The following is an 11,506-nucleotide window of genomic DNA, read 5'->3' as shown; positions in this document are numbered from 1 at the left end:
ACAACACGGTATAGTAAGTCTTAAAAAGTCATAAAAAAGTCATAGTATAGTAAGGTATAAAAAGTCATAAAAAAGTCATAGTATAGTAATTCATAAAAACGACATAGTATAGTGAGGCATAAAAAATCCTGAAAAGGTCATACTATAGAAAGTCATAAAAAGTCATAAAAAAGTCATAGTATAGTAAGGCATAAAAAGTCATAAAAAAGTCATAGTATAGTAAGGCATAAAAAGTCATGGTATAGTAAGGTATAAAAAGTCATAAAAATAACACAGTATAATAAGGTGGAAAAAAGTCATAGTATAGTGAGGCATAAAAAGTCATAAAAAAGTCATAGTATAGTAAGGCCATAAAAAGTCATAAAAACAACACGGTATAGTAAGGCATAAAAAGTCATAAAAAAGTCATAGTATAGTAAGGCATAAAAAGTTATAGTATAGTACGTCATAAAAAATCATAAAAACGACATAGTATAGTAAGGCATAAAAGGTTATTTAAAAAGTCATTGAATAGTAAGGTATAAAAAGTCATAAAAAACTCATAGTATAGTAAGGCATAAAAAGTCATAAAAAGGTCATACTATAGAAAGTCATAAAAAGTCATAAAAAAGTCATAGTATAGTAAGGCATAAAAAGTCATAAAAAAGTCATAGTATAGTAAGGCATAAAAACGACATAGTATAGTGAGGAATAAAAAGTCATGAAAAGGTCATACTATAGAAAGTCATAAAAAGTCATAAAAAAGTCATAGTATAGTAAGGCATAAAAAGTCATAAAAACGTCATAGTATAGTAAGGTATAAAAAGTCATAGTATAGTAAGGCATAAAAAGTCATAAAAACGACATAGTATAGTAAGGCATAAAAGGTCATTAAAAAGTCATAGTATAGTAAGGCATAAAAAGTCATGAAAAAATCATAGTATAGTAAGGCATAAAATGTCATAGTATAGTACGCCATAAAAAGTCATAAAAACGACATAGTATAGTAAGGCATAAAAGGTCATTTAAAAAGTCATAGTATAGTAAGGCATAAAAAGTCATAAAAAGTCATAGTATAGTAAGGCATAAAAAGTCATAAAAAGGTCATAGTATAGTAAGGCATAAAAAGTCATAAAAAAGTCATAGTATAGTAAGGCATAAAAAGTCATAGTATAGTAAGGCATAAAAGGTCATTTAAAAAGTCATAGTATAGTAAGGCATAAAAAGTCATAAAAAAGTCATAGTATAGTAAGGCATAAAAAGTCGTAGTATAGTAAGGCATATAGTAATACTCTGGGCCTTGGGGAAGAGTCTGACATTTTTTTTTATTTTTTTTGCTCATGTATTTCCATTGTGTGATTGTTGATATGGGCCTGTAGCTCTTTGTTGTTTCTTCTTAGTTGTCTTGTCTTGTTCTTTGACTGTTGTATATTAAATCATTTGCCTTCTTGTGTCTGTGTTGGTGTGGACTGGGGATTTTAATACAACTTTGTGACAGTGAGGAAAAAAAAAAAAAAAAAAAGGCAGAAAAAGTCTTAGTATAGTAAGGCATAAAAACAGCATTGTATAGTAAGGCCTAAAGAGTCTCAAAAACCAAATAGTATATTAAGGCATAAAAACGTCATAAAACGGTCAAAATATAGTAAGGCATAAGAAGTCATAAAGATGACACAGTAAAGTTAGGCATAAAAAATCATAAAAAGTCATTAAAAAAGTCATAGTATAATAAGGTATAAAAATGAAAGTTCATAGTATAGTCAAGCATAAAAAGTCATAAAAATAACATAGTATAGTGAGACATGAAAAGTCATAAAAACGACATAGTGTTACATTTTTGTCAGAAGTGATGTTTGACCCCAGAGCAGAGAAAGAACACAAAACACACCAGCAATAACTGTTTAAGGGAGTTTATTAGGGATAGGGTAATGGTGATGGTGATTTTGGAGGGGGAGTGGGTCCAGGGAGTCGACGTGTCTGGTGAGAACATGACACAAGAGTATGGAGGACACTGGAGTCCAGAGGCAGCTGGGCTAAACACTCTGGAAACACGAGGGACGGCTGGAGACCAAAAGCAGGTGGGTGGTGTGGCGTGGCAACGGCGGAGTGTGGCATGATTAACAGCCCACCAATCAGAAAGTCTTCCGGAGCACAGGAGACCAAAAAGTTACTACAAACAAAAGACTGGGATGATCACTGAATCACAAGATAACTCTGTGGATACATTAACTTATCAGAGCAGCCAAGAGAGTAGCTACCACTGTGAAGAGCAGTCAACGAATGGATGGATGACCGGGGTAGATATACTGCAGATGATGAGTGATAGATTGCAGGTGTGTTGGTGAGCTACTGTCCAGACCACGCCACCACTGAGTCGCTTGATATCGGGGGAAGCAAACAGACACACACACATACACAGGGGAGGGGAGACAAACAAGACAAGGGAAAACACTGGGAGACATAGCAGGACTGTGAAACATAGTCTGGCAAGGCATAAAAACGTCATCGTATATTTAGGCGTTAAGAGTCAAATACAACATAGTACAGTAAGACATGAAAAGTCATAAAAATGTCATAGTATAGTGAAGCATAAAGAGTCATGATAACAAAATAGTATAGTAAATAATCGAAAGTCATAAAAACAACATTATACAGTAAGGCATAAAAAGTCATAAAAACAACATTGTACAGTAAGGCATAAAAAGTCATAAAAACATTATAGTATAGTGAGGCATAAAAACATCATTGTATAGTAAGGCATAAAAACGCATAAAAACATGATAGTATATTAAGGCATAAAAATGCATAAAAAATCATAGTATAGTAAGTCATAAAAACATCATAGTATAGTAAGGCATAAAAAGTCATAAAAACAACACAGTATAGTAAGGCATAAAAAGGCATAAAATAATCATAGTATAGTAAGGCATAAAAACATCATAGTATAGTAAGGCATAAAAAGTCATAAAAACAACACAGTATAGTAAGGCATAAAAAGGCATAAAAAAATCATAGTATAGTAAGGCATAAAAACATCATAGTATAGTTAGGCATAAAAACTCATAAAAACATGATAGTATATTAAAGCATAAAAAGGCATAAAAAATCATAGTATAGTAAGTCATAAAAACATCATAGTATAGTAAGGCATAAAAAGTCATAAAAACAACACAGTATAGTAAGGCATAGAAAGTCATAAAAACGTCAAAGTATAGTAAGGCATCAAAACGTCATAATATACTAAGGCGGTAAAAGTAATAAAAACATGATAGGAAATAAGGCATAAAAAGTGATTAAAAAGTCATAGTATAGTAAGGCATAGAAGGTCATAAAAACAACACAGTATAGTAAGGCATAAAAAGGAATAAAAACATAGGCATCAAAACGTCATACTATAATATGGCATAAAAAGTCATAAAAACAGGATATTATAGTAAGGCATTAAAAGCCATAAAAACATCATAGTATAGTAAGGCATAAAAAGACATAAAAAAGTCATAGTATAGTAAGGCATAAAAAGTCATAAAAAAGTCATAGTATAATAAGGTATAAAAAGTCATAAAAAAGTCATAGTATAGTAAGGTATAAAAAATCAAAACATCATAGTATAGTAAGGCATAAAAACGACATAGTATAGTGAGGCATAAAAAATCATGAAAAGGTCATACTATAGAAAGTCATAAAAAGTCATAAAAAAGTCATAGTATAGTAAGGCATAAAAAGTCATAAAAAAGTCATAGTATAGTAAGGCATAAAAAGTCATAGTATAGTATGGTATAGAAAGTATAAAAAGTCATAAAAAAGTCATAGTATAGTAAGGTATAAAAAATCAAAACATCATAGTATAGTAAGGCATAAAAACGACATAGTATAGTGAGGCATAAAAAGTCATAAAAAAGTCATAGTATAGTAAGGCATAAAAAGTCATAGTATAGTAAGGTATAAAACGTCATAAAAATAACATAGTATAGTGAGACATAAAAAGCCATAAAAACATCATAGTATAGTAAGGCATCAAAACGTCATAATATACTAAGGCATTAAACGTAATAAAAACATGATAGTATATTAAGGCATAAAAAGTCATAAAAAAGTCATAGTATAGTAAGGCATGAAATGTCATAAAAACGACACAGTATAGTAAGGGATAAAAAGTCATAAAAAAGTCATAGTATAGTAAGGCATAAAAAGTCATAGTATAGTAAGGTATAAAAAGTCATAAAAACGACATAGTATAGTGAGGCATAAAAAGTCATGAAAAGGGCATAGTATAGTAAGGCATAAAAAGTCATGGTATAATAAGGCATAAAAAGTCATAAAAATAACACAGTATAATAAGGTGGAAAAAAGTCATAGTATAGTGAGGCATAAAAAGTCATAAAAAAGTCATAGTATAGTAAGGCATAAAAAGTCATAAAAACGACATAGTATAGTGAGGCATAAAAAGTCATAAAACCCAAATTGTATAATAAGGCATAAAACGTCATAGTATACTACACCATAAAAAGTCATAAAAACGTCATAGTATAGTAAGGCATAAAAAGACATAAAAAAGTCATAGTATAGTAAGGCATAAAAAGTCATAAAAAAGTCATAGTATAGTAAGGCATAAAAATTCATAAAAATAACACGGTATAGTAAGGCATAAAAAGTCATAAAAAAGTCATAGTATAATAAGGTATAAAAAGTCATAAAAAAGTCATAGTATAGTAAGGTATAAAAAATCAAAACATCATAGTATAGTAAGGCATAAAAACGACATAGTATAGTGAGGCATAAAAAATCATGAAAAGGTCATACTATAGAAAGTCATAAAAAGTCATAAAAAAGTCATAGTATAGTAAGGCATAAAAAGTCATAAAAAAGTCATAGTATAGTAAGGCATAAAAACGACATAGTATAGTGAGGCATAAAAAATCATGAAAAGGTCGTACTATAGAAAGTCATAAAAAGTCATAGTATAGTACGCCATAAAAAGTAATAAAAACGAAATAGTACAGTGAGTCATAAAAGGTCATTTAAAAAGTCATTGTATCGTAAGACATTAAAAGCCATAAAAACGTCACACTATAGTAAGGCATAAAAAGCCATAAAAACGTCAAAGTATAGTAAGGCTTCAAAACGTCATAGTATACTAAGGCATTAAAATTAATAAAAACATGATTGTATATTAAGGCATAAAAAGCCATTAAAAACATCATACTATAGTAAGGCATAAAAGTAAAGCATAAAAAGCCATAAAAACGTCATAGTATAGTAAGGCATTAAAAGCCATAAAAACGTCATGGTGTAGTAAGGCATAAAAAGGCATAAAAACATCATAGTATAGTACGGCATAAAAAGGCATAAAAAGTCACAGTATAGTAGGGCATGAAAACGTCATAGTGTAGTAAGGCATAAAAAGTCACAGTATAGTAGGGCATGAAAACGTCATTGTATATTAAGGCATTAAAAGCCATAAAAACGTCATAGTGTAGTAAGGCATAGATGGTCATAAAAACAACACAGTATAATAAGGCATTAAAAGCCATAAAAACGTCATAGTATATTAAGGCATAAAAAGTCATAAAAACAACATAGTATAGTAAGGCATTAAAACGTCATAGTATAGCGAGACATAAAAACGTCTTATTATACATGTCCCTACCGTCCATATGCAAACCTATGCCCTTGTTTTTGTTTGTTGTTTTTTTTGGTAGGAACAGTAATATTGTAAATGTGCAAGATTTAACCTAAAGTCTATTTTTATCATGTTGCTCCTGAACATATATTATAAAGTTACATTAAAAAAGAATATTAGAAACACATACATATTCTGAATTTGCTTGTTTTAACACATAATTTCAGTAATTAGCCTCCATGAGTCAACCTTTCTAATCCAAGACAACATGTTTATTAAAGCCACATAGCAATAAATGGAAACCTCCATTAGAACTTATAATAAATACATCTTAGTGGGAGTGAATAATGTTTGGATGAGTATAGTTTTGTTTTATACTATAAAACAAAAACGAAATATACTCAGTTAGTTTATAAGCTAATGTAGCTACAGGCTAACACAACAGCCCTACTTTAAATTCTTCCTCCATAAAGGTTATGATGTTTTATTTCTGTTGTGTTGCTGTTGAATAGTAAACGTTTATACTGAGAGGTGTTTCTAATATTTTGTCTACTCTCATTTAAATAAAAAGGGCGTTTCGCTTTTACGCCACAAGATGTCGCCACAGAGTCTTTGTGCCACTGTCCTGTGACTGATGGGACTCAGATACAGATGTGTCGGTCCTCATAAACGGGTCCACACAGACACAGTGACTGAGCGGAGGGTCCTCACAGTGAGATGACGAGATACAGGGAAACAGTTGGCATCGGTTTGTGAGTTACAGCCCATAAATATTGTGTTAATGACCAGTTCAGCTCGTGAAATTTACACAGATACCCTGCCCTGTGTGTGTGTGTGTGTGTGTGTGTGTGTGTGTGTCAGATGTGTGTTTGGCCCAGCACCTCTGCGTTGTCTGACTTTGTTTCATGCAGTTATGATTCATGATACCTTAAATTACACGTTATATTATTGTCCACTGCACTGCCAAGACTTTAAGGGGATCAAGATGAGAGAGGGGGGCATTATGTGAAAACAACCTCAGCTCTTTGAAGCCTCTTCAACTTCTCCCAATGAAAAACACACTCAGCTTTTTTTTATTTTATTTTATCACTCTCTGAATCATGCGATCGGCCTCAAGTTTTCACTGAGATAAGAAAACATTTCAACTGAAGTAGCCCGTAACAGCTTCATCCAACCCTGTTTCTGACCTGCGCGGATGTAGGTTCATTTATCCTGAATGATCCACTGAGATCCCCCAGGCCTGTTTAGTTCCTGCCAAATGATGTTATTACACCAAGCCCTCGGTGGCTGCTCACTCTCCCACTTATTCATCTGCGATACAAAACAAATAAGATCTCCACAATGGCCGTTTTTGTTAGATAGCAGATTTATTGTTGCTCAAATGTGTGCGTAATGTGTCCTCTGGATCAAGAGAGGCTTTATTGATTTGAACGGTTCCATGTTTCGCCTGTTTTATAAAAAGAAGAGAAAAAAAAACACCTTAAACTGAGCCCCAGATTTAATGTTGCATAGCTTTCATGACGGGAGGTCCTATAAAATTACCAGAAATAAAAATTGGAGGCCATATCTGCAAATGTAACATCGGGAAACATTCAGTACCAGCTGCACGAGCGCAGGGAAATTTGGTCCATTATCTGGGAATGTCGTGTCCATCATCGGCCCCGGTGCCGTTCGTCCCCAGAAACGACTCTCAACACGTGGCTCTGCAAGTTCTGGCGTCAGACGATCTCGCCTTAGTGCCTTACCTTCAGCTTTTGTAGTGATTTGACGCTCCTGCTCCGGCCTTATTGAAACCACACAGCGCGCGCGGGCCTGTTTCCAATCTGAAGACATGCGTGATGAATTTGGCAAATCATCTGCAGCTTTGCTGGTACCGTATAGCCCACCCAGCCCGGACCCAGTCCCCCTCTGCCCCGAGGTATCAATACGATTAGAGGCAGGAAATGTGGGAATCCCCAACAAAGGGCTCCATCATTAAACACAAACAACCAGAGGCCTCCCAACAATACCAAAAGCGCCCTCCTCTCCTCACTTCTCTTTTATGTCCCAGCAAGTGAAAATCTATTACTTTCATCCCAATATCACCATCCTACTTTCAGTTGCCATTTATTAAAGCAGATAATCTGACGGGGTTATGGCGGACCGGACTCTGATAAGTCTGAGCTCAAGTGGAGAACAGAGAGTGTAGAGTTTCTGCCTCAGTAATCTCAGGTTATGCAGACTGCAGATTAAATATTATTCCTTCTCCATTTCACACATGGTGATATTTATCAATATGTCTCTCAGGGAAAGTGAAGTATGAGTGCAACCTCTGGAGGTTTTTGCAAAGGGAACACAGTCTACCTCTAAACGGTTTATTCAAAAGGAGCCACAGCGCAGGGCAGGCAACAAATTATTATTTTCACAGCAGCATAAAATCAGTCATTGCAGTTTTATCCTTCGTCTGAAAACATGTAATTGTGCGTCAAGTGTGTGCGTAAAGTGCGGCTGCAGCAGCCTTCCAGAGGGATTAAGGCTTTAGCCCCTACCTCACGTAGAGAAGTGTTTGGGGATTTTCCCCCTCGGAGTTTAAATTCAGGGTCTGATGTCCCCACAGAGCCTATCAGCTTAAAAATCTAAATATGTGTTTATCGTGTCTTTTATTATCACTTTGCACCGCTGCACATTTAGATCACCTTAGATGCCTGTGTTTGTTTCTTTGTGCAGGTTTCCACTTCTTGTTTTTTTAAGAAGAAAAAAGAAACACATTTCAATAATTGTTTAAATTCCTTCTGGTTTTTAAATTCTTCTTCTTCTGAAGTCTTCGGAATTCTTTCTGGAAAATAATAATAAAAATAAAAAAGTTATATCTCAGGAACAGCCGCCATGAATGTTGTGGACCACATTTTTCCGAATGATTATGGCGCTTTTTGGACTTATAGTCCAACTATAAACTATCCTGGTGTTTATTTTACTCATATTGTTCAAATTGAGCATTTCAACACGACTCTGAAATTATCCTAATGAGGAAAAATGTTTATTCCTCTCCAAAAAAATCTCCCTTTGTTTTCCTGTTCATTAGGATGTTTTTAGTGGACGGATCTCTGACGTCCGCGTCCACTTGGCACTGATGCGCTGATGATGAGAGTGCACTGGGAGGCTGGTATAGGCCTTCTTGGTACCCGTTGCGTCGTTTCCATTGGTCAGAATCTTCTTCCTCGTGCCTCGACGTGACATCACATCCACCCGACCCGCAGGAAAGCAACGGAGATTACAGATGATGCTGGACATCTCGGAGGACGCACACACTTTTACGCTTTACGCACGATCCCTCGCTGACCGCTCTTTTGCGCTTTAAGGTATTAAAATAAAGGATATCAGCGCAGATGCTTTGCGGTTTGGAGAGTCTGTTTCCTGAGAAGTAGGAGGAGGATTGTTGCTCGGATTTCTCACCGTTTTGTGAATGGAGATGAATCGCGCGTAAAAATCTGTTCGTCGCTTTAAAGAGAAGAGCTGTCACTGTCCCACCTGTTGGCAGGTGGTGTTGGCTTTACCGGCGGGCATCTACTATGACATTGGGTTTGGAAATCATGGAGGATATTGTTATCGACGTGGTGGGGGAAGGACTCAAAGATAACGGAGAGGAGCAACTTTTACCTTCGGATGAGTCACGGAGCGAGCAGGACCGCGGCACGGAGACTTCCAGCAGCCAGAGTAAAGACCGGGACACTTACAGCCCAGAACCGGCGTGTGCAACTCCTGCTAAAGCCAAAGGTCCCACGTCGGTGAAGCCTCCATACTCATACATCGCTCTGATAACGATGGCCATTCTGCAGAGTCCAAAGAAGCGGCTCACCCTCAGCGAGATTTGTGACTTTATCAGCCACCGCTTCGTTTATTACCGGGAGAAATTCCCCGCCTGGCAGAACTCTATCAGACACAATCTGTCGCTCAATGACTGCTTTGTAAAGATGCCCAGAGAGCCCGGGAACCCCGGGAAGGGCAACTACTGGACTCTGGATCCAAACTCCTCGGACATGTTTGAGAACGGGAGTTTTCTGCGGAGGAGGAAGCGCTTCAAGCGGCAGCATTTCCGCTTCGACCCGCTCAAGGAGCAGCACCTGGAGCCCAGCGGACTGCACGGCTTCCCGCACGGCGCCTACGGGCTCGGCACAGCGGCTCTGCAGCTGCCCAGTCTGGAGATTTACCCCTACCTCCATCACCACGCGCCCTCGCCGTGCGGTCCCGCCACCATCCCACCTGTCAGCAGCATCCTGCCGGCTCTGTCCAGCTTCTTCTCCCGCGGCGCACTCACAGCCAAAGCCTTCCTCCATTCGCAGCCCGGCATCGAAGCCTTCTCCCCGGCCCAGTGCACCGCGTACTCCTCTCCCCTGACCTCCAGCGCTGCCTACGCCTCCCCGGCGCTCTTCCACCCGGCGGCGGCTCCGCACTTCCTCAGTTTACACCAGGAGTATCAGAAACTACAGACTCATCGTGGCACCGTGGACCTGGTCAAACACATCAACACTGCTAACAATGAGTAATCACGTTAAAGACACTTTGAACTCGTGTTTTCTCAGGTAACAGAGACAATCTACACAGAAGCTCCGTTTCTGGAGATTGGATGGATCTGTTTTAAGGAATGTTGTAGATATGTTACAAACTCTCCCTCCTTCCTTCCGTTATGGCAAAAAAATAAAATAAAAAAAAACAACCTTTTATCAGGCGCCTTTTTAAAAACTGATCTTGAACTATCATCTTTTGTTTAAATATTTAAATGACGAGTTTCTTTTACTTTTTTCTGGAAAGAAATAAAAGTGAATATTTAAACTTTGCGTTCAGTTGTATTTTCTACAGATCCATGTGGTCACGTGAAGCTTTTTATTCAGCTCATGGATGACCTTGAAATAATAATTTAAATGAATAAATAAAAACACAGAGTTTAGGTGTAAAGCTACACTCTTTGTTTTTATGTCTTATGTTCTGTTGCTTTAAATTTCAGTTCCTGTGTTTTGACTCTTTCTTGCGCTGATTTCACTTCAGGCCCTGACTCTGACTCGCGATGATGACAGTTATATATAATAAAATAATTGTATTAAATTGTTAAAGTGTTGCATTGAAAACGCTGAAGAACAAATTTGCCATTAAAATAAGCTGCAGGTGCATTACAGAGCATTTCTGCTTCACTTCTAAAATAATCAGAAAGACAAAACAAATATTTCACTCATTCCAAATACTCGGTGGTCGGTATTTTCAGCAAGTCAGTAATTTGCGTAATTGTATTTTATTAGCCAGTTATTTAATATATTGTGACAATAAAATAAAACAGCTTGTAAAATAATGAATTTAATGTTTAAAAAAGGTGATGGGGAAGAAGCAGCTTTTCACACCGTGAGTCCTGGAGCGTCAAGGTCAGAGTCAGTCCGGAGGCTCCAGGATTATTAACGCTTCTATTAACGCCTGTAGTTACAAATAAACAGGAACAATGACAGTTTCCATGATCAACATCTGTCAGCAGCTGGTGAATTTCAGCCTAAAAGAACCATTTAGCTTTAAAGCGCACAGGCCTGCCATGTGTGTGTGTGTGTGTGTGTGTGTGTGTGTGTGTGTGTGTGTGTGTGTGTGTGTGTGCTGTTCATGGCTAAAACTCTGGCTCTGAAAACATACATGCATATAATTGCCTTATTTTGCAGAGCCACACACACACACACACACACACACACACAGACACATCTTGTTCCCGCGAGAAAATCTGTACAACACATTTTCATGAGATAAGTTCAGTCTTGAAGCCGCTTTCTGCTCCTAAAGTCTCCACAGAGGAGCTGGACCTGCAGGTGGATCACTGCTTATCTGTGATTATTTATATTATTATTATTGTTATTATTGTTATTATTAAAGAGGAAGTTCAGTCCAGAAAATGTTGGTTGA

At 36.8% G+C, this 11,506-nt stretch overlaps 1 protein-coding gene and 1 long non-coding RNA gene across 2 annotated transcripts; both read left to right on the top strand.

Moving 5' to 3' along the window:
- The first annotated feature begins 354 nt into the window (after positions 1 to 354).
- On the top strand, positions 355 to 1,430 carry LOC147817640 (uncharacterized). Its single transcript, XR_015436191.1, has 2 exons — positions 355 to 1,011; positions 1,083 to 1,430. It is a non-coding gene; the product is annotated as an uncharacterized LOC147817640 (long non-coding RNA).
- A 7,418-nt stretch (positions 1,431 to 8,848) lies between these two features.
- foxd7 (forkhead box D7) lies at positions 8,849 to 10,405 on the top strand. The gene has a single exon (XM_023431671.2). The coding sequence runs from the start codon at positions 9,145 to 9,147 to the stop codon at positions 10,117 to 10,119; it is 975 nt and encodes a 324-aa protein (XP_023287439.1). The 5' UTR covers positions 8,849 to 9,144; the 3' UTR covers positions 10,120 to 10,405.
- The last annotated feature ends 1,101 nt before the right edge of the window (positions 10,406 to 11,506 follow it).

The sequence above is a fragment of the Seriola lalandi genome, unplaced genomic scaffold (assembly GCF_002814215.2).
Source record: "Seriola lalandi dorsalis isolate HSWRI2012SDOR001 ecotype SW California unplaced genomic scaffold, Sedor1 jcf7180002054926, whole genome shotgun sequence".
Taxonomy (NCBI): domain Eukaryota; kingdom Metazoa; phylum Chordata; class Actinopteri; order Carangiformes; family Carangidae; genus Seriola; species Seriola lalandi.
Note: the sequence above shows the minus strand (reverse complement) of the source record. Positions and strands in the feature narration are given on the sequence as shown.

Bases quoted from the DNA above. Each gene is read 5' to 3' on its own strand.
- foxd7 (XM_023431671.2), top strand. From the start codon at position 9,145: ATGACATTGGGTTTGGAAATCATGGAGGATATTGTTATCGACGTGGTG.